This window comes from Fukomys damarensis, unplaced genomic scaffold, assembly GCF_012274545.1.
Source record: "Fukomys damarensis isolate Sample0158 unplaced genomic scaffold, DMR_v1.0_HiC HiC_scaffold_14, whole genome shotgun sequence".
Classification (NCBI taxonomy): Eukaryota; Metazoa; Chordata; class Mammalia; order Rodentia; family Bathyergidae; genus Fukomys; species Fukomys damarensis.
In genome coordinates this window covers 79,699,364-79,724,427 of record NW_022900926.1, presented here as the reverse complement: position 1 = coordinate 79,724,427, position 25,064 = coordinate 79,699,364, and the positions used below count along the sequence as shown (strand labels likewise).

General features: G+C 34.0%; 1 protein-coding gene across 5 annotated transcripts in view; it reads right to left on the bottom strand.

Moving 5' to 3' along the window:
* Window positions 1-25,064, bottom strand: part of Ascc3 (activating signal cointegrator 1 complex subunit 3) — a 295,426-nt gene that overhangs the window by 145,326 nt on the left and 125,036 nt on the right. Inside the window, exon 14 of one of the 5 annotated variants that reach the window (XM_033763469.1) lies at window positions 17,148-17,255. The exons of the other annotated variants lie outside the window; for them this stretch is intronic. Within the exon in view, the coding sequence (XP_033619360.1) occupies window positions 17,187-17,255 (69 nt within the window). The 3' untranslated portion in view covers window positions 17,148-17,186. The remainder of the gene's footprint in view (window positions 1-17,147; window positions 17,256-25,064) is intronic. 5 annotated transcript variants of the gene reach the window in all.

Genomic DNA, 25,064 nt, shown 5'->3' with positions numbered 1-25,064 from the left:
ATGGCTTAGATAAAGCCAAAATATTTTTACTTTCTATTTACTGGCCATGTATGGACAGATATGTATAGGCAGATATAAAAGTAGCCAAGACACAGTCCTAATATGAAAAACCTCTATCATTTAAGGAGGAAGAAGATAAAGCTGTACACATGATTTAGGCAGCTGAAACAAAGGATGGAGTATGGAAAACACAGGAACTCTAGACACGGAGCTGGTGGATCTCTTTTTTCATCTATCCCAAGATATTTAGGTAGAATCTATTATGTGTCAAACACTGTAGTAAGCATCAGAGATACAATAACTATGTTCCAAGGTTGCAAGCCAGAAGGAAAGAAAGCCCACAATCATCAGTTCTATATGGTTATAGCAGCAGGGTGAAAGCTTCACGGAGGTGTGCACAATAAATATTACTTGGAACTAACTTTTCTTTAAGTGTGTTAGCTTGAAGAAGTACATTCTCTTCTGAAGTTTTTACACTGAGATCCAAAGAAAATTTCATCAGACTCATTGCTCAAATCTCCTTTAGGAGATTTCTGGGTCTTTTTCTGAAAAATCAACTGAGTAAGAATATCTAGGGTAGGATCTAGAGGCTGAATTATTAACAACTTAACCATTTTACTATAGTGTGATATTAGTTAGTAATTACCACCAATGTAATTCTCCTCTCCAACAATGAAAGACAGCCATTAAAAGGTAAAATAAAACCACTACTATAAAGATATTTTAAAAATTCCCCTAACTTATCTTTATTTACCTATAAGTACAGGCCATGAGAAAATTTAAGGTATTTAATGTAACCAGTACAGACTCTAGATCGTTTCTCAGATGAGCTGGAGTTTTCTTTTTTTTAAATTAGTTTTATTGGTATATTTTAGAGATACATAATGATCACATTATCATAGGGAATTTGTACCTGTACATGATATATCTTGCTTCTTTTTTCCCCATTTCAATCCCTTTCCCTCCTTACTTAGAAAAGCTTTATTTCCAGTTTTTCTTCTATACTTTTTTCCTTTTTCCTTCCTTCCTTCCCTCTCCCCACTCTAGCTTCCCTTCCCATTTGTGCCTTTTCCTCTTTTTTCACTATATATATTATATACATATGTTATATAATGTACATATAATATATTTTGGTTCTTATTTATACTTTTGGTTTCTTATACCAGAGAAACTATGCATATTTGAACACATATGTCCAATTTATTTCATTTAAGATTACTGGTTTCAAAGTGTATCCATTTACCTAGAAATGTCCCAAGTTTATCCTTTTATGGCAGAGTAACACTCCATTATGCAAAAAACATGAGTTCAATTACCAGTACCAAAACAACAACAACAACAACAACAACAACAACAACAACAACAACAACAACAACAACAAACCCACATCTTTGTTATCCATTCAGCGGTTGGTGAGCATCTGGACAATTTCCAAGATTTATCTATTACAAACTCTGCCGTTATAAACACGAGTATGCCTATGTCACTGTGGTATAATGTTATTAATTCTTTCAGGAAGATACTAAGAATGGGAATGCCTGTGTCAAATGGAAACTCTACTTTAGTTTTTGGAGGCATCTCCACACTGATTTCTACAGTGGTTGTACAAGTCTACAGTCCCACCAACTGTGGGTTCCTTTCTCCCCACAGACCTGCCAGCATTTTAATTGGTTGATTTCTTGATAACAGCCATTCTTTCTGGAGTGATATGTAATCTAAGTATTGTTTTAATTTGCATCTCTTAAGTAACCATTGATGTTGAACATTTATTCGTATATTTATTCACCATTTGGGGGCTGTGATTTTTTTGAGTTTTTTATACATTCTAGATATTAGTTCTGAGGAACAGATGAACCAGGGTTTTATAATGTGGTTAGATTCTATTTTTCCATAATTCAAATATCGTGTTATGTAAATCCTGATGAATTAACAGATATGGAAACATAAAGAAAAATAATCTATGACCCTAAATCTTGATTATTTCAGTCTGTCTTGCCAGCTTATCATTTTGAAAATTATCTTCTACTTCAGCCAACAGAAACAGTTACAACTTAAAGTAGCAATTACTTTTTATTAAAACATCCATCATGTCTTATTCAGTAAAATAAACTCATAAGAATTTTCTGTCTAGATTCTTCAACAGAAGACACTACAAGGTTCTGGGTCTTTATAAACATAATTGATTTTATGGTTTGTTAATTTGGTTAATTCAAACAGACTCATGAAAATTATAACAGAGGACCACATTGTTTCATTTGGCAGAAATAACTCTAATCTTAGAAATCCTTAGCCCTGTACCTGGAGTGAAATTATGTGAATTTGAATCCTAGCCTTGTTGGGTGACTTGTTAAAGAAAGGCCTTTTCACATAAAATGCTCATTAAAGTTGATGAACGAGGAAAAGCTAAAAAATAATCATGCCAAAAACTGGAGTGCTTAAATGATTATTTCAGAATGTAGTTAAAGGAGAGCATATTACTTGAACAAGATTAAAAAATATATGTTGGAATATTACTGAATAGCAATGTAATTTAGAATAAACTATTTAATATTTTCTATTCTTATTTCTCTAAGAATACAGACTTACTATGCATCACAGAATTACCATAAGAATCTAAGAATATAATGTATATAAAAACAAATTTAGTAAGAGAATGGTTTCAAGTTTTAGAATTCTTCCAAGCAACCTGGCATGCTTATTAAAAAAACAGATTTCCACTCCTCCCCACAGCCCATTTTAACTAAATAGGTCTACAGCAAGACAAGAAAATGAATTTCAAACAAGTTCCACAGAAATGTTAATGCAGGAACTGTGAGAATGTCTGTCATAGCTTACCATTATAATAATGGTAAGCATTATTATAGTGTAATAAAAATAAGTAAAATTAATTTAGCCTAAAAGACTAAATGCTAAGAACAGTGTATGACTGTTATAAACTGGCACCTATATAAATATTTGTTCCTCTTTTAGGCATATATGGATTCACAATGTGTATCTAACACCACATTAAACAATTTAAAACACTTTTGGCAACTTTTGAAAGTGGCCTTTGAATAATGAACTAAAAGAAATAATAGAAATATTTGGCTTTCATTGCTCTAAATTTCTCTTCCTGTTGTTTAAAACTTTAACTCATGTGTATGTTTCTAGACCCTTACCCATGTTTTTTACTCAGTCCTCCTGGCAACTTCATCTGTGTAAATCCTATACAACTTCAAGGTGCAGGTCTAGTGATCTTTCTCTAATTTCCCCAGAGAAAATTAATTACTCTCAAATGCAGTTAAAACTTTTATGTATGTATGTATGTATTTATTTTGCATTGCATGTTCACAATATATGTATAGGTCTCTTCCCTAATGAGACTAATAATAAATTAAATACTATTCATTAAGTGCTTGGTATGCACTAGGCCTAATACTAGGTATAACATAAATATACCTTATTACAACACAATGAGGCAGGTAATTTTATCAGAGTTGTACAAATGAGAAAATTGAAAATTTACTAGTTTTTATATCTCCTTGTCATACTATTCAGTCAAGCATCTCAGACATGATAATTGATTGCTAAAATTCAAATGTTTACGATGGTAAGCATTCAGAAAACCAGTTTTGAGAACAAATTTAAATTCAAAAGGCTGTAGATCTTAATGAGATATAGATTGAATTCATACTTTCATAGACACTCATTAAAATATGGGTTATCAGGTAACATCCAATTATTCAACTAGATTAATTGTCCTGGGTAGTTTCACTAAATTTTTATTAGAAAATCTTCCAGAGATATAAACTAAAATTGATGAGTAGTTTTTTGATGCTGTTGAGAAAATATAGTTTCATTCACAAAAATACAAAAAAAGAACAAAAATACCTAGAAATAAATCTAGCTAAGGAAGTGAAAATTACTAAATATTGAGAGAAGAAAATTGAAGGATACACACACACACACACACACACACACACACATACACACACACAAATGGGAAGACCTCCCATATTCATAGACTGAAAGAATTAATATAGTTTAGCTGAGCTGTTGGGAGGCTGAAGAATATGGCAATTTTAAGGACAGCCTGGGTTACATAGTGAGACCCTATCTCAAAAAACAAAGCAAAACAAAACAAAATGTCTACATTGCCCAAAGCAAATGACAGATTCAATGCATCTCCATCAAAATACAAATAACATTTGCGTTAGTTACTTTTCTTTCAGTGTGGAGACAAAATACCTGACACCCTAAATTAAAAGAGAAAAGGCTTATTAGCTCACAGTTTGTAGAGGTTTCAGAACATAATCAGCTGACTCCACGGTAAGTGGCATACGGCTGAGGAGTTCCACAGAGCAAAAACAGTTCATGGCACCCACAAGGCAGCAAAAGCAACAGGGGGCCTTCAAAGAGGGCCCCTTTTATCTTATCCAGACTACAGGAATTAGGGTGGTGCCAAACCCATCAGTGTATTGGTTCACATGCCTTTAATCCCAACATCAGCCACCTCTGAAAAAGCATGAGGTGTTGGGAAGCTATCTAAACACAGCCATAATAACATTCTTCACAGAAATACAAAATAACAAAATTATAAAATCATAGGAAAGTACAAAAGATCCTCAAAATCCAAAGCTATCTTGAACAAAAGTAACAACCACAAAACATCACAATACCCAATTTTACTATATACAGTAAGCCCTTGATTTAGGAAGGAGTTCTGTTTTGTGACAATCATTCACAAGTTGGATTTGTTTATAAGTCCAACAAGGTGAGTTTTATACACCTTTGACACAAAAATACAATGTAAATCATAAAAAACCCAACATACACAATAGTATAGTAGGTACGTAATTGTACTGTATTACTCTACAGTATCACACTGTGCAGTAAACATACAGCAGCACAACTGTGAAATGTCCGGCTGACATGTGAACTACCTGTGTGATATGTTTGCATCTAAGAAAAATTGGTATTGTGAGGAAAATTCCTATCTGTGAAAGTACACAACTCGAATGTTCATAAATCATAGACTAACTGTACAACAGAGACACTAACCAAAACAATAAAGTAGTGATATTTGAACAGATACATAAGATACCCTTGACACAGATACCCATGTAACAGAAGAGTTCTCATAAGATATCCAAGATAGATACCCATGGAACACAAAAGAATTTCCAGACATATACACATGCAACTATGATCAACTTATTCATAACAAAGGCATCAGGAACACACACTAGAAAAGAGCAGCCTCGACATCAATGTATAGAACAATGAAATGAGATTTCTATCTCTCACCATATAAAAAAATTCAACTCAAAATGGATCAAAGACATAAGTGTAAGGATCTGAAACTACAAAACTAAACACTTTAAAATACTGATGCAGGCAATGATTTTCTGAAGAGGACTCAAAAACACATGAACAAAAGTAAAAACCAACAAGTAAGCTTACTTCAAATTAGGAAACAACTGACAGAATTGAGGCCCAACCTACATAAGGATTAATACCCAAAATATATAAGAAACTCACAAAATAAGAAAAAGAAATCTAATTACAAATGGTCAAATATTCTGAAGATACTCAAGAGAAGAAATACAAATGGCTAACAAATGTATGAAACAATGCCTAATATCATTAGCCATCAGAGATGCAAATGAAAACTACCTTGGGTATCATCTTACCTCAGCGACTATCACCAAAATACACACATACATACATAATACAAAGAGCTGGTAAGGATGTGGAGTAAAGGTATTATATACTGTTGGTAAGAATGGGAACTAGTACAGCTGTTACAGAGAACAGTATGAAGTTTCTTCCATAAATTAAAAATACATTTAGCACCTTTGTAGAAAAATGCATTTACCTTAAGGCCATAATGTTAATTGAAATAAGACACACAACTTAAATATTGGTTTCTCTTATATGAGAAATCTAAAGTATAAGTTATTTAAAGAGCAAAATAAAAGATAAAAGAAAGATCTTTTGCACATGAAGGGGAATTGGAGATGGAAGCAGGGAGAGAGGGAAGACAATGAGAAGTGAAAAGAATTAAGGTGTTAGGTACATGTGGCAATTTCCCACGATAATGTAATCATTATGTACTGCAAACATATACTAATAACAATTTTAAAAACAGACCTACTGTGTGATTCAAATATCTCACTTCTAGTTATATATCCAAAAGAAACAAAATCAGCACACCAAAGAGAAACACGAGTGCCCACATTTTTTGTGGTACTGTTTACAACAACTAAGCATCAACCTAGGTGACTGGATGATGAAAATGTGACATACATATGAAAACACACACATACATATATATGTGTATAAATTCATATATATATAGACACATACATATACAGTGGAATATTATTCAGCCACAAAAAGAATGAAATCTTGTCTTTTGAAGAAAAACAGATGGAACTGGAAACCATGTTAAGAGAAACAAGAAACAGAAAGCAAGTATCTCATGTTCTCTCATATGTGGAACCTGAAAAAGGTTAACCTGAATGTAGAACAGTGATTATTAGAGGCTGGGAAGGCTAGCAGTGGTGGATGAGAGGGTAGATAGAGGGAGTCTGGATGTGATCAGTACACACAGTATGCATGTGTTAAAATATCATAGTGAATCCCATTTATATGTACAAGTACTACATAAAACAAAACTTTAAGAAGAAGCATTCTTGTTTATGTAAGGGTAGAAAATTTGATATGGCTACATTTGGATTATATCAATAAAACTACTATTCAAAATAGAGATAAAATTATAAATTTTGAAATACTCTATTGTTTTCTTTTATTTTTCTATGTAGTACTAAGGATTGAATCAAGGACCTTCACACTAAACTACACTCCAGCCTTTCTTTCTTTTGAGTCAGTGTCTCACAGGTCACTAAACTATCCAGGCTTGGCTCAACTTTGGTGATCTTCCTGTTTCAGCCTCCCAGAATGCTAAAATGACAGGCATATGATGAAATAGTTTTTTAATTATGAGTGTAACATTTGGCATTTAAAACTAGCATTTACCAGATATTTCTGGCAATCAAATAAATTGCTAAAATATCTTTTTTCCCTAAAGACCTGGTTAAGCATTATTAGATATATTATGTAAATACAAGCAACCTCAAATAAAGTTAATTTATCCTATTCTAAGAAAAACATTCTTATGGCCGGGGATTTAGCTCCTGCCTCGCAAGAGCAAGGACCTGAGTTTGACCCCCAGTACCAATAAAAGAAAACATTCTTAGATATACCATGAAAATATAAGCTATCTCAGATAAGGTTAATTCATTCTGTCCTAGCTATATGAGAAAACTGTATAATTAACTCATTGGTCTTCATGAATTAAATTAGTAAGAAGCCAAGAAAAGTAAACCACAGTTCCAGGCTATGTAATTAGATCTACACTTGGGAGTTCAGAGTCAGTTCTGGACTCTCATGCTAAGAATCTCCAGTACTTCTCCTAAAACCTAAATGATAAATAGATTTGGCCTGTCATTTTAAATTATATTTAGGTTAGTGAGAATGTGAGAACTACTTTTCCCCAATTTGTCTAAAGACTCACTTTAATATTCATCAGTCTGTATATCTGATATGTGAATAGCTTTAAACTCTGTATTGGAATAAAAGAAATCGATAGTATCTTCTAAAATGCAAAAGACAATTACAAACAAAGTAGTATTTTAAAAAATCCAAAGGCAAGGGATACAGCTCAGTGGTTCCACCACCTGCTTTGCAAGTGCAAAGTTCCAAGTTCGATCCCTGGTACCAAAAGTAAAAAACAAAAACAAAACAAAAAAACCCCCAACAATCCCAAAGATACAATACATATATGTATCATGATGGTAAAAATACATAGCATAGTTCTGCTTAAGCCTACTATAAAAAATATCTTAACAATTTAATATCTTAACAATTTATCTGAATACTGAACAATTCACTTAGAAGCAATAGTTATATTTAGATTACCAAAAACAAAGCAAAATTTATTAAATATAATTTTAAAAATATCAAATATTTTGAATGCACTTTTCCCTTGTTATAAAAAATGAGTTAATACAATAAAAATTTTGTTCATTAAAGACACTATTAAGTGAGTGAAAAGACAACACATAATGGGACAAAATATTAGCAAACCACATGTGATAAGAGTTTAATATCTAAAATATATTAATCACACCTAAAACAACAATAAGATAAAAAACTTAATTGAGCTTAAAGAAATTAAATCAACATATTTCCAAAGGTGGTTATATATTACAAATTGCCAGTGAACACATGAAAAGATACATTTCATGTGCATTACACAAAAATGTAAACCAAAATTACAATGAACTACATTTTCTTACCTACTGGGATGGCTATAATTTTACAAAAAAGAAAAGAACAGTGTTCAGGATACAAAGCCAACACACAAAAATCAATAGAGTTCTTTTATACCAACAATGAATCCGCTTTAAAAAAAAAAAATCAGGGAAGGGCTGGAGATTTAGCTCAGTGGTTCCACTGCCTGCCTCACAAGCACAAGGAACTGAGTTAGATCCCCAGTACCAAAAACAACAAAACAAAACAAAACAAAACAAAAAAACCCGAAAAACAGAAAAACAATTCCATTCAAGATCACCTTCAAAAGATTTAAATAAAAACCAAACCAAGCAGGTAAAAAACCTCTAGAATAAAAACTACAGAACTCTAAAGAAAAAAATTAGAGAAGATATTGGAAAATAAAAAGACATCCCTTGTTCTTGGGTCAGCAGAATTAATATGGTTAAAATGGTCATATTACCCAAAGTAATCTATAGAATTGATGTGATCCCTATTAAAATACTGAGCAAAAAGAGTAGAACAGGAAGCATCAGAATGCTGGATAAAAACCAGCATGGTGCTGGCACTAAAACAGGCATACAGAGCAACGGAACAGAACAGAAAACATGCAACCCTGTGCAGTTGGGCATTTGATTTTTGACAAAGGAGCCAAAAATATACACTGGAGAAAAAAATAGCCTGTTTAACAAATGGCACTGGGAAAACTGATTAACCATATATAGAAACTTGAAATTAGATCCCTAGCTCCCAGTTGAAATTGATCAAAGACCTTAACATGTAAAAACTGAAACTTTGAAACTTCTAGTAAATTACCTAGGGGAAACAACTGAAGACATAGGCACAAGCAAGGACTTCCTGAACAAAAGTCTAACAGTACAAGATACAATATCAAGAATTATCAAATTTAAAAATTCTGGTACAGCAAAGGAAACAACACAGTGAACAGACAACCTACAGAAAGGGGGGAAATTTTGCCAGATACACTTTTGTTAGAGGACTCATGTCTAGAATATATAAAGAAAAAAATTAACTGTCAAAAATCAAATAATAAAAAAATGAGCAAATGAAGTGAATAAATACTCCTCAAAATAAGTACAAACAGCAATAAGTATATGAAAAAATGTTCATCATCTTTACCCTTCAGGGAAATACAAATCAAAACAACTTTGAGATTCCATTTTACCCCAGTCAAAGTGATTATTATCAAGAACACAAAAGCAACAAATGCTGGCAAGGATAATTTTAATTCTTTTAATTCTCTACATTGCTGGTAGGAATACAAATGAGTATAACCACTACAGAAATCAGTATGGATGATCCCAATAGAAATTCCATTTGATCCAGCTATTTCTTTCCCAGAGGAATTAAAAGACACTATACTATAGTGATACATGCATACCCATATTTATATCAGCACAAACCACAATAGCTAAGCTCTGGAAACTGTCTAGATGTCAACAGATGAATGGATTAAAAAATGAAATCATGTCATTTGTAGGACAATACATAGAACTTAAGACCAAATTGCTACATGGAGTCAGACAGAGCAAGTTTTGGCTTATATGAGCAATCTAAAATATAAATAAACAAATAAAGGAAAGGAATGATGGTAGGAAACAAGTCAGACTTTTTGGAGATAGAGAAGGCAGTGAGGAGAAAAATGGAGGTAAAGAAGAGGCGGGGAAAGGGACTGAAAATAATGAAGCTATGTTATGTGCATGTACCAATACCCCCAAATAAAAATCACTATTATACATGCAGACATACACTAATAATTATTTTAATAGTTAGACCCAGACACACAGAGGGAAAACCATGTGAGAACAAAGGGAGAAAGTGAACATCTGCAAGCCAAGGAGAGAGGCCTCAGAAGGAACCTACGCTAAGGAACCTGTGTTCTGGACCACAATATCACAGAAAAATATTGTTCTGACCTCCACAAGATCATATTTCATTTACATGTGTTATGGAGGGCCTCAAAATAGCAACATCTATTTTGTAGACCAAATTAAGCAAGAACAGCTCCTCTATTACTATGCAAATAAAATTCATTAGTGAGCTAATAATTTCATTTCTATAGACGTCACTGGACTTGAAGGTCTATTACTTTTGAACATTAAAAAATGTTCTGTGTTGTATCTGATTTCAGTAAAATAATAACATAAAATGTATTATCAGATTTCTATCACCATTTTTATTTGTTTTCTTAATAATTTTAAGATTCTTGAACACTTGACTATACACATCAAATAACATTATAGTGATTTTTTTTGAAAAAATATATTTTAAATTATTTCAGTGGAAGAAATGTTATGAACAAAATACATTCTAAATCAATTTTACTATCTAGACTAATTAAAATTAGATCATTGTAAATGGAAAGTCACAAAATTCTAATTTAGATATGGCTTCTTGACTTTCTCCTTTAGTTTTCTGTATTCACTTTTATAAACACAAGTGAAAAGATATTTCAAGTTTCCACAGATCTGCATTACCAGACACCTGGGTCCGTGGAAATCAGGACAAAAGAATGATGGAAGAGAGTATGCAATGCAAGAATGGCTATAAAATTTCTAATTCTTAATTAAAATTTAGCCAGTGCGTGTTCTTTCCAGATACTTTAATGGGCTTGTTTGAAGACAATCTGTCCTGAAGTTCTTGGTATTCCTGTATGGTCTGAGTTTTCTGATAGTAGAAACACAGAACCATAAAGACAAAGAATGTTTTTATTCTGTAATTTTGAAGAGCCATTTTCTCTAATTTGAAGAGTGATAAATCCTGGAGACTCTCTTTTATTTCCCAGAGAGCTGAATGCTTACATTCCAGGGTACAGGGCTTCCCTCTTTTAATAAGAGGGGTCTGTTTAAACATGCAGAGTACAAAAGTACCTGGGTGTTTCACTCAGTAGGTCTATTTTTTTTCCTCTCCTTTCTTGCTCTCTCATCAGTGGGGAGGATGGGCAGATGTGCCTATAACTTCTGTAGAGGCTCAGTTTAATAAATGTACACTGCCTCAGCCAGGCATGGTGGCACATGCCTGTAATCCCAGAACTCAGGGAGGCCGAGGCAGGATTGCTCCAAGTTCAAAGCCAGCTTTGGCTACAAAGTGAGTTCAAGGCCAGTCTGAACTACACAGTGAGACCCTGTGTCAATCAATCAATCAACCGCCTCACCATGGAGTAACGCAGGCACATTTAGTTAGCTCACTCTTACTATGATGTGTGTGTGAGTGTGAAGTGAGCAATACAAGATGCTCTGTAAATTCATACAAATTCTGTCCTCTAATCCTAATCCTAATCCTGGCATGTCACATTTGTGTAACATGTAGAATACGTTAGCCTAAAAAGGTAAACTAATTTTTAGCACGCAGATAATGCAATATTGTGGCCCTTCATAGTTTCAGACTTAACAGTTCTCCCACGTTTCTGGAGCTTTCACAAACATGATGACTGCTGTGCTCTTTGGAAATACCTATTTTATTTGTGCCATCCATCTAATTATGTTTAAAATAAAGAAAAAAATGGATCTAGAGTTTTTGCTCTTAGGAAATCTGTAATTCAGATCTCACAGTCTCCAGGTTGATGTTGTTTGCCTCCTGAACAGGGAAGAATGTGAAAGCTGCATGCCCCATGGCTGTTGGTGGAAAGCTGATAACCCAGCAGGCCAGAGGCAAGACAGCACCTGCTGTCAATATATAGGCATTTGGGTGTAGAGAAAATCTAGTTCCTCATTTACTTAATCTTTATCTACCCATATCTTTACAGTTGCTCTTCCATAAAAGGTGTGTGATCTCTTCCCCTGTGCTTCTCATTGGCTAATAAAAGCGGGCTAACCACAGAGTTTTGTTTGAGTCTGCCCACTAAAGGCAGGTCTCCTCCCAGTTCCCCCTTTATATCTTGAAATTGTCTCTGTCTTTTTCTTTCTATTCCTGGTCCTTCTCCCCAAAAGGTAGCTGATCAGCCCTTGGTATATTACCTTATTTCTTAAGATCAGATAAGTTAGGTATAATGTTAAGTGTAATTACCCACTTCCTCTCATTTAAATATGCTATGAAATTCAAAGAAAATCTGCTAAAAATTCCAGCTACACTACGTTCACATTTAAAACATAATCTACATTTACTTTTTTTTCCCCTCATGAGTTTATTGGTACATTTTAGGTATACAGTACAGTTACATTCATTATTGGGATCTTGTATCTTTACATGACAGGTCTTGGTTCTCATTTTTTCCCCTTGTCCCTGCCCTCCCTTCACCCCTCCTCCCTACCCCTTTACAAATACTTCCTTTTTTTCGTTTTCTCATATTTTTTCTTTTCCCTTATTACCCTTCCCCTATCCTTCCCACTTTCCCCACACCTGTAGCCCCTTTCTTCCTATTTCACATTGTCCATTATTTCATTAGGATCTTATGTACTATTATAGTTTATTCACACCAGAGAAACTATTCGGTATTTACACATGTGTGACTTATTTATTTCACTTAGGAGTATATCCTCAATATGTATCCATTTTCCTATGAATGAGTCTAATTTCTCAATCTTTATGGCCGAGTAATATTCCATTTTATAGAAAACCCACATCCTTCTTCATCCAGTTTCCAAATGATGGGCAAATGGGCTGTTTCCAAGTTTTAGCTATTACAAACTGTGCCACTATAAACATAGGTGTGCATATATCTCTGTGATATATATTAAGTCATAGAACGAACACTCATTCATGCATTGGCTGGATGCACATAAAACATATATATAAAGTTCAATATTAGTTACTGCTTTGATGCAAGGGCTCTGGACATATGAAAAATAACTAAGGAAAATCATGAAATTACATTATTTAAAAAATTGCACCTAGAAAGAAATAGCAATTTATGCTATCTTCACTTTTGCTATTTGTAATATAAAATGTACTGTGAAAGACAGAAATTGAAGAAAACTAAGGATTAGAAAATAAATGGAAAGGTTGCTTTTCTACAAGGGAAGTTACACTCATGAAACATGAAGATAATGCTGGAAGAGGGATGAAATGCATGCAGGTGACAAACCTAAGAAGTGGCTAGAGAAAGAAGTCCAGGAAGAAGTGATGGTTGCTTAGATCAGATGACAGAGGTAATGGTGCAGAAAAAAGAGGACATAGAGAGAAATGATGATATCCAACAGATACTTAGGAGTTAAATAGACAGGCACCGGTGAGAGATCACAAAGGAGACTGAAGGTTGACAAAAGATGATCGTCAGGTTTCTGGCTTATGGAAATAAACCCACAGTTATGCCATTCAGTTAACCATGGAATAAAGGTTTGGGGGATGATTATGAACTTGGTTCAGATATGCATTTGACACACTCAAAAGGAAAGGCCACACGGGGTCATATGCATTAAGATCTCTGAAAAGAGAACTGGCTGGGGTGGGAATATAAATATTTACATTATTTCTACAAGGAAGATATGATGAAACCACAAGAAACATTCTAAATTCAAAAAGGTCTAGAACCAAGCCAGATAGACAAGAAAAAGGCTCCTAAGAAGAAACAGGAATGGTTAAAGACATTGGAGAATAGAGGAAAACAAGAAAGGTTTTATATCACAAGGACCATAAAAGAAAGGTAAGAAAATCAAATTAGCCGGATTCAGCAGTCCATGCATGCCAGTCATATCAGCTAACTGTGAGACTAAGGTGAAAGGGTCATTCAAACCCTGGAGTTAAGAAACTACCCTGGGCAACATAACAAGAGCCCTTACATTCCTACTCCCCCTAAAGTCCAATCAGCATTTTAAGTATATTTTCATTCTTACAACCTCTATGTAATCTCTTCATTACAGATATTTAGCATTTAATGGTTTATCTGTTTAACAGCGGTTCGGACTTATTACACAACCCACCTGCTGCTTGGATGTAAGACCAATTGTTATTTTTCTAGGGTATAGTATACCTTCTTTATATAGTACCATAATTTTTGCTGACTATACAATACTGCAATTTTATGTTCTGTTATACATTACGTAAAACATGTTATACATGTACGTAAAAGTTATGCAAATAAAACCAAGTCACGCAGGACTTTCCTTTGACCATTTCTTTGTAACTACTGTACGTAAAAGTTATGCAAATAAAACCAAGTCACGCAGGACTTTCCTTTGACCATTTCTTTGTTCTGAATTTTAAAAAAATGTATTTGTATAAAGAGTAAACAAAGTGCATATAGAGTGGCCACAGTTTGACACAGACAGAGAGGTTGGTGATGCAGGGAAATGGGACCAATCTAAGAGGCAAGTTTATTACTGCCCCCAAGCAATCTGACTGTTCTTTGGAGGGCATGTACAAAAGGTGAAGAGGAAGGTATGGAACAAACATAGACCGCATTAACAGAAGGCTGTTCTGATTTGTGATCAGAAAAAGCTTACAGGTTCACACTGAATGAGAGACTAACCAATTAGGGCTCCTGTGCTATTATCCAAAAACTATGAACTGTGCAGTGGATCCTGAATCTGGAGCATCACCAGTGAGGTCATTTCTCCCGACTGCTAGCCCACAGTGAATACTGTACATACTATATACCATTCCTCATTTAGCGACCAATTTAATTAACAACCTAATCATGAGAATGGAACTCAGTCAGTAAAGGAAGGGTATCTGTACTTTTTTATGCATTAATTTTATTGGTACATTTTAGGTATACAATATGTGGACATTAATTATTGCAATTTGTATCTTCACATGATATATCTTGGTTCTTATTTTTCCCCATCCTCCTGCCCTCCCTTCAACCCGCTCCACACTTCCCTATTTACAAGGCCTTTGTTTCCAATTTTTCCTTTTCTCATATTTATTCCTTTCCCTTCTTTCTTTTCCCGTATCCCTCCCACTTCCCCTTTGGACCTTTTCTTCCTATTTCACATTATCGATTATACATTTTGATCCTTACTGAAGAGTGACTGTATTTTGCGCTCAACTATGAGCTGTGTTCATCAGGAAGTTTTGGTAGTTTCTAAAAATATGTTTTTATTAAGGATGTTAGATAGTTAAAATGTACTAATTGCCTTTGGCTTTTTAGTTCTTGAAAGGCACATGTCAACGCAATTTATCATGTTCCTGAATTAGGCAAGACCAATGATATGTGATCATGTTTGTTGTACACTTGATCAGTCTAGTGGTATAAGTAGTATAAACAAGGCATGTCACCTGGATTTCTTTTCTAATTAATACAGATGATTTTGTCATTTCAAAGATGAATTCCATCCTCTAATGCTTTTGCTACATTAAAAGTTTAAAAGCAACTTATTCAGATAATTTTGTAGAACAAAAGTCAGTGAAAAATATTACAAATAAAAAATAGAAGAGGTCATTCATTTTCAGTGTCTTTCTGAAAACATTCAGAAAGCAATGCTTTTAAACACTGCAAACAGAAAGCTAGGTGTGGTGGTACAAGCCTATAATCCACCTCAGTACTATGGGAGGCTGAGGCAAGAGGCAATGTTTGTGTAAACCCTCAACCACCTGGCACCTGACCCCTATGGGAAGAAATGCACTTTTAGCTCTTTATTCCATGTACCTCAGCTGGAGAATGTCTATACCAATGCAAGTTAATAAGGGAATGAAAAAGCGAATACATGAATAGCCTCAATGCTTAGCCTCCCCACCCTCAAAAAGGAGCACTGCTAACGAGTCCCAAGTACACATAAGGTTATCAACTCTTTTTTTATATACTAGTTGTACAGATATATTTGAGAGTCTTACCTTATTATAGAGATCAAAACTTCTAAGCAAATACTTGTACTACTAATTAAAAAATAAACAAGATCAAAAATGACTTTTACCCATGATATATGAAAGAGAAGGAAATTTCAACTTGATACAAAACTTAATAGTTTTTTCCTCCTCTGGGAAAAATGAGAAAGCTTTTACCAAAGCAGATGTTTAGGAAATATTTCCTTCAAATTTTCTCATAGTAAACAAAACACAATAAAAACTGAGTTCTTTAGTAGCACAATCTTTTTGTGGTGAAGATAAAAGATAAATATCTTTACTTCTTGTGCTCATACTTAAGACTGCATCCTATCTGTAAGATGCTTGTTTTTATTTTCCATTGGGATTGTGCCCCGTGACATTGAGGGGAACAATGAAAGCTGCACTTGAATCATGCACAGATAAGTCATGTTAGGTAAACTGGATATGATAGAAACAATGATACCAAGAATGAGAGATGCTTGTATCTGGAGGATAAAAACTTTTCTTAGGCAAAAGAGCCTTCTATTATTAAGGTAAGGTTGGTAGAATTTGTTTTGATGGTATATAACTAATTGCTTTCAAGTAACCTCAGAACCAATGTTTAAAACAAAATTGATTACCTTCACGTGATAATAATTTATTATTTATTTTTTAAAGACGGTTTATTAGAAACAAAACGTCTAGTTAGTAACCTATTATGAACACAGAGAAAATAGAACACTCATCAAAGTGAAGGTTGATATTTAGCATTAATCCAAGTTTGAAGACCTTTTTCTCTTTAATACCAAAAGGCCTTTTACTGCTTTCAATTGTAGGCAGATTATGAGTAAAAATTTAGAAAATAAGGTTCTTAACTTTTTAGACAATGTGAAACAAAAAGGACAAGTTAATTTGCCAAATATGTGTTATAATCTGAGAAAGTTCCTAATTTCTTTTCCTATCACTGTAACAAAGTTCATGTAATAAGAAAAATCTCAATAGATTATCTCTCAATAGAGTTAAAGCATCAATTATTTTCCCATTCTACAAGTTACACAGGAGGAGGGGAATTATTAACAGGAATGATAAAGCTGTACTTGCATTTGGTAACACAAAGAGAAGCTTACAAATGAGACGTCTCATTAGTTTGAGCAGATGGATCAAAATTAAAGGCTGAATCGCCAACTTTTAATTTCCCAGTAGCCAAGAAGAGCTTGAAGTCGTGCAGAGTAGGACTGTTGAAAAATCAACATGAAAAGATTTTCTCCATCTGTCATGACACATGCCTCAGTGAAACACAACTGCTTCCTACTGTTTTTAATACTTTTAAGGCAAAGCTGCACATAAAATCTATTAAGTACATGAGCACACAACTTTAAGATATTAGGTATACTGAAGCTCATGGAAAGTATGATCTCAGAATATCAGCATGGATTTTGAACATGAAATTTTCTGTTCTTATTTAACCCATATGAAGAGGAACAAAATGAATTCATTAATATATTTAAGAAGAAATTAATATTTAGCATGAATATTATTTAATGTCTTAGTAGTTATACTCTTCAATCTTCTTAATAATGATCAGTATTGATAAAATCAAAGTATTTAAGAAAAATAAACCAGGGAGAAATCCAAGATACTAAACAACCTGAAGGCAAGAAAATAAAGCCCTGAGCATTTGCTTAAAAGTTTTTGGTTGTGTTTTCTTTTTGAAACTGGAGGAGGGAGGGTAGTATGAGGTAGAACCAGGGAAAATTCAATTAGTTTCTTGGAATAGAACAGATTAAATCACATTTTCTTACTACTGCACAATAACCACTAAGTATACTTTAAAGCAACAAAACAGAGTTAAAGTTTCAGCACACAACTCAGTAATAACTGGATGCTTCTTTAATAACAAAGAAAAGCACATTTATTTAATATGTAGTTGGCTCCTCATTAACAATGCACTGATGTGCAGGTGGTTATAACCAAAACTGAATTTCAGAAGCATTTTTCCCTCGTCTCTGTGTCTGTCTCCCCTCCCACACATGTAATTTACTATTACTTTTATGGTACAATAAAATATTTAAACAGAAAGCTTCTTAGAATGAAACACACAGACTTTTCAGTCATGAAAGTTGGTACAATATATTTGAGGAGTTAATTTGGCTGTCAGCTATTTTTCAATTTCTGACAGATACAAGCATACAAATTCATTTATTCAAAATTATCTTTTGGAACCTTATACACAGTGTGTGACTGGATCAACTAAAATTATGAGTGAAAAAGAACACAATCCAGAAACTTAGTTGAACTAAGAAACACTTTGCTGACCTAATAAAATCACAGAGCATTTTAGTATAGCTTAGTTAGTGTCTCTTCAAGATTAAAAAAGGAAAAACAATTTCATGAGGAAACAAAGCCCTATGCGATTCTCTGTATCAGTAACTATTATGGAATACTAACTTTTCATATTTGAATTAATCAAGGATTGCCAATTTTGCTGGAAGAGGCATCTACTCCAGATTCCAAATTCAAACTATGTAAAAATCCTGCTTTAATAGTACCTACAATGCAATTTTCAGTGCTAGGCATATTAGAAAGGCATTCAGCACAATCTGTAACTTATCAAGTTAAAAATCCTGCAGTCCAAAAAGTACATGGTGTATCAATTTGCAAATAAGACTTTAGACAGAACAATAATTTTGAAAAGACTGAGATAGTGAAAGATTTAAGTTTTAGTCAACTTTTACATGACATTCACAATATAGAATTTAAATAATGAAAATGACACAGCTTTGTTCTTGAATTATATTGCAAAGGAATTCTTTAAGATGATTTCACTAATGTAAAAAAAAATCTCTTGCCTTATGATATCAGTATTTATAATCTGAAGGAACTGGCCTGGGCTTTGTAATACTGCCAACACTAGAGGCAAATTTCTTTCTTTCCTTATTTTTATTTATTTATTTTTTATTTTTTTTGGAGACAGGGTCTCACTATGTAGTTGAGAGTGACCTGGAACTCACTATATAGCCCAGGCTGGTCTCGAACTCACAGCAACCCTACCTCAGCATCCCAAGTGCTGGGATTACAGGCATGCGCCACCACACCCAGCTGAGGCAAATTTCAACTACTGCAACACAGTCCCCATGAATTTCCTATTTCTCATCATCCTTAACTCACTAAGTTAAGTCTTTGAAGACAAAACAATTCATCACAAACATATTAATTCCACAAGATTTTTTTTAACATAATTTAGCGGTAATGGTTGTCAACCGAAAAAAAAATCACTAATATGACACCACTCTGCCCTATATGCCTTAGGATTAAGAGTAAAACTTCTTTAGCTCAGTGACATCACACCTGCCTTGCAAGCACAAGGTCCTGAGTTCAATCCCCAGAACTGGGGGGGGGAATAAAAATTAAAAATGGCAAACACACATTTGGTCACAACCTTATGACACACAACATTGATGCCATCCTTAACTAGTTATATGACCTTGGGAAGATGCTTAATATGTCTTAGGCCCATTTCTTCCTTTAACAAAATATGTCAAAGGATTAGAAAGATTAAAAGTCAGACTTAAATGGCATCTGAAAATTAGAAATAATTTGAATAAAAATATTCAAATAAAATCTCCTTTTTCTCTCTTGAAGAAAATAAAATTGTAAAGACTATGTGAAGACATTAAAAATCTTTATCATTCATTAAGGAGAAGAATGAATATAAAACTATATACAGCATAATTATTCTTAGTAAATGATTATAACTAAAAATTTAAATTGAATGAGCAAAATTATAAGTTACACATGTGAATGAATAAAAGGCTTGTTGGAAATGTATAAAAATTACAGTAATAAGCTGAAAAAGATAAAAAAACAGAACCATGAAAAGATCATTAATGCTGTTATTTTATCTTTAATTTTAAAAGTAGGTATTTCTACAAAGTCCTACCATTATGGAAAATAAACAGTGACACAAAGCATTCACAAACAGAAATGTGAGACCTGCAGTCTAACTCTTACTTCTTAGAAAATACGTCCTAAAGAAAGGTCAGTGTTCACCTGCTGTCATTCTTTCATTAAGCAATGCAGTTAGACACAATCACAGATAGAAAAGTTTGTCAGTGCTCTCTATAATGGTAATTACACTTTACACAATTACCCACTGTGTATTTGTAGCTAGACATGTGTGCAGGAAAAGAGGATACCTCATAGGTCACTCATTCATGCAGAGCAGGCATAAAAGACATCACGATGTGCACACAAAAGACAAAGATGTAATCCTTGTCTCCAACCACTGCTTTAGCTGTGAGAATTCTCAATTCCTAGGCCCTTCATGCCCTAGAAACATCAGCCTCTGCTAACCTGATGCCTTCTCTGGTTTGTCCCATCTAAGTTTGTCCATCTTAACCAACTATGAGATTCACTACAGTGAACTAGATTTACTATAGTAGGAGCCTATGTTGTTAGTTTTCATTCTGAGAAGTAATACAATAAATGGATTCACACTAACTTAGCAAGAAGATGTCATCTCTACTGACCAAATATCTCTAGAAAGCATTGTACTTTATAAGGTATATACAGCCCCTATGACTGTGAGGGACCTGAGACAGAACTGAAAGAGGAGACAGTTTTCCTAGAATGTCTTAAAAACAACACTACAGTAAAAGACACTACTGCCACTTTTCCCAGTATTTAAGGATAAGACTACATTTTATTTTTTAAAGAAAAATCTTAAGATCATATTTTAAACACTGGTGTAGTATAAGAGTATTTACAGAACAATTATAAACAGCATGATAAAGGTGATAACCCTATAAAAATGAACAACTCACAGTTTCAAAGGCCTTCAAATAGCCATAGTACTGGCAGCAAACTTTTAAAAGCTATCTAATAGTTATAACTCAAAAGTTATAACTCTGTGATTTTCCATGTATATTTATATCTGGATGTATATCTTCATCAGTCTCCCCAAAAGTTTGGTGAATATTGCTCTTTTCTTACCTAAAAAAGCGATTTATTCCAATGAGAAGCAATCCTGTGTTTCCTATAAATCAGCCCTCTGATTGCATAAGCTTCCACAGGTTCCTTATCTGTGAGTTCTTCATTATGTATTCAATCAAGTAACAGAAAATATTAACTTAATCTTTATTGAACACATACAGACTTTTTGGGGTAATGATTCTCTAACCAGTACAGTATAACAACTATTTATACAGTATTCCCACTGTATTCAGCATTGTGACCAAGCTAGAGATAATATAAAGTACTTGGGAATAGTTACATAGGTTCTTTGCAAATACTAAGTCATTTTTTTGTAACAGACTTCAGCATGTGTGGATTTTTTTTTTTCTTGGTACTGGGGGAAATCGAACTCAGGTCCTGTGCTTGCGAGGCAGGCAGCAGAACCACTGGCTAAATTTCCAGCCCCCAGCATGTGGGGATTTTGATCCCCGTAGATAACATAGAACACTGTGCCTATTTATTTGGTCATTAAGTACTAATTGTGAGAGAAAGATAATGAGAACATTAATTCGAGGGGCAACACAGTAATATTCCTATAAGTAGCTTAAAAGTTTTTCCTGATACTTGTGAGGCTATTCAATTATAAAAGATACTTCAAGGAACAGTAGACATTTTACTGGCTAGTGTCAAAAGAAAAAAAAATCTATCATATCTTCAATAGTAAAGTACTTACATTATAATTTCTATTATTTAAAAAGAGAAAGAAATCTTTAACAGTGCTCATATATAATGAACTGTCATCGATTAAAGAAGCTGTCTTGTGATCAAAGAAATATCTCCACAATAAAAATTCTAACATAGAATGTTAGTAACAATTCAAAATTAAATGAATGCCCAAAATAGCCAACACAATATAGGAAGAGCAGAACAAAGTTGGGGGCTTGACATATTATTCTGTCTTGAAGAGAATCTCATTTTCTTCATCTGTCAAGTTAAAAAAATAGTACCTGCCTCATAAACTCGGGAGACAATTCAATGAGATAATAAATGTAAGTATCAGTTTTAGGCATTCATTAATAGCCAGGAAAGGCTAAGCCCTATTTTAGTTATTAATAATTTGAATCAATTTAATACTAAATTTAAAAAAATCAAAGTTTAATTTTTCTATTAAAGTAAAATAATTTAAAATAAAGTTAACATTAAACTTTAAAAAATTTAAAACAGAAAAAGGACACAAAGATGAACTGACTTCTTAAAAAAATGTTATTCTTGAAACCAAGTATGCAAAGATTAGTTAGAAAACAGATTTTAAAACTGTTTCCTAAAAAGAGACAAAATATCTGAAGGAGGTCTTCCATACTCTGGAGTCCAATTCACTCTTGATATATAAATAACATTTGGTTTGGAGGAAAAAGGATTGTTCTGCACTTAAAAGGAATTAGACCCAAAGGGCAGGAAAAACATCTCAAATGTAATAAAATGCTAACCTTGTATAAATAAATGAATAAACAAACAGATAAATATCCTGTAACAAAATACTCACCCAAAGAACATAAAGAATTGGGCTGATTAAGTTTTAAATAAGGAATTATCATTCCACATTTAAAAAAAAATCTTGACCAAAAAAGTTTGGGTAGAGATGGTGGAGTAGAGATTGGCACAAAATATAGCCTCTCTGGGACTTGGACTGGAGAAACCTGGAAAACAACTAAGCAAAGAGGAAAAGGAAGTAGATTCCAGGAATTAGGAAGAAGGTGACAGGAAAAACAAAAAACAATGGATAAGCTGGGGAAAATAAACAAAATGGAGAGAAAAGAACAAAGAAATGTGGAAAGCTCAATCTGGCTTCCAGGGAGGGGGAACTGCCTTGGCTGACAGGAGGTAAGCCTGGAGAGGGTAAAGCTCAGCAGAGAAACAATGGACTGGGATAGCAGAGCAAGCCCTAAGATAAGCCTATAGCTAATGAAAACTACGTAAGAATAGCATGGGGTTTTACTCTGAAAGTGACTCCTGCTCAGCAGGCTGAAGTTGAAGAAGAAATCCAACGTAGAGCTGGCAGTATTTGAGAAGGTTTCATCAGGAGCCATTTTGGGAAGGGGTTGTGTAGGACTGAACTACAGAACAACTATACTTCAGAGTTTCTGGTGTCACCTTACTTCAGTGACCAAGTGGGAAAAAGCCATAAGACAGTCTCGGAAAGGGTGCAGGATAGACATAGATCCCCCTGAGAATCTTAAATTCAGGGAAGAAACAACTCAGGCATGGGGAGCGATCTTTGGTAAGAAGCCAAGCCTCTGGTGTGTGGCTTTCACAGGGGTTTGTGCCTGAAAGTGCTGACATTAAGTCCAGTGGTCTGTTTGAACCCCAACCCCACTGCTTACATCCGACAGAGTTTAGTGATATGTTTGCTTTCCCCATCAACCAACGGGGGCACCGATAGGCCTTGGTTTGGACAGCTACCACAGACTGGGGTGTAGGACACAGAAGCCTCTAGACCAAGAGGGCACTTGACAAACCCACAATGCATAAAGCTAGGCAGAGAAAACTGACTTGGGCATGGCACAAAATAACATGAAAAATGGGAGTTGCCAAGTGGCTACAATTGTAGGGAGACACCATTAACCAAATATATCCAGCAGGATCCAGCATTCACACACAAAAAAATATGTACACAACATATGCAAATCAATAACTGTAATACACCACATAAACGTGGACAAAAATCATCCGATTATTTCAATATATGCAGAAAAAGCTTTTGACAAATCTGTTCATAATAAAAACCCTGAAGAAAACAGATATAAAGGACTTTATCTCAATGTGATAAAAGCTATTTGTTGACAAACCTATTGCTAATATCACAGTAAATGAAGAAAAGTTGATAGCTTTCCTACCTAAAATTACGAAGAAGACAAGGATGCCCAATATCACTACTCTTTTTCATTACAGCATATACTTGAAACACTGGTGAGAGTAATCAAGCAAAAGAAAGACACAAAAGGAATATGGACAGAAACAGAAAAAGTCAAATCACTTTATTTGCGGAACACACAATCCTCTGCATGAAAGATCCCCCAAAAACTCCACTGAAAGACTCCTAGAGTTAATAACCAAATTCAGCAATGTAGCAAGACACAAAACCAACACACAAGTATAAACAGCATTCATGTATAGCAGTAAGGAGCACACTGAAAAAGAAATTAGGAAAAGAGTGCCACTTACAATACCATCAAGAAAACTTAAATACTCAGGAATTAACATAACCAAAGAAGTGAAAGACTTCTACAATGAAAACTACAGTACTTTGAATAAAGAAACTGACAAGGGCATCAGAAAAAGGCAAGACAGCCCCTGTTCCTTGTCAGGCAGAACCACTATTGTCAAAATGGCCATACTTCCAAACTGATACATAGCTTTATTGCAAACCCAATCAAAATACCAGCAGCATTCCTCACATAATTAGAGATAACAATCTTGAAATTAATATGGAAACATGAGTGACCTAAAAAAACAAAAGCAATTCTGGGAAGCAAGATCAAAGCAGAAGGCACCATGATCCTAAACTTTAAGTTATATTACAAAGTGACAGTCATAAAAACAGCATGCTACTGGTACAGAAACAGATATATGGATCAATGGAAGAGAACAGAAGATACAATAACAATCCCAGGCACAGTCAGCCACCTGATATTCTACAAACAGACCAAAAACATAGAGTGGAGGAAAAGTAGCCTCTTTAAGTAAATGATTCTGAGAAAATTGATTATCCACATGGAGATTGAATCTAGTCCCATATCCTTCTCCATGTACAAACATAAAATTAAAATGATCTAAATAGATTAAAGATCTAAACATTTAAACAGAAACACTTAATCTGCTGGAAAATAAAATAGGTAAAACTTTTAAATATCTAAGTATAAGCAAGGACTTTTTTTAACAGAACCCCAATTGCATAAGAAATAACAGTAAGAGTAAACAAATGAGACTATTCAAATTCAAAATATTCTGTACAGCAAAGGAAATATAGTGTGAAGAGACATGCTATAGAACATGAAAATGTTTTTGCCAGGTATACCTCAGGTAGATGACTA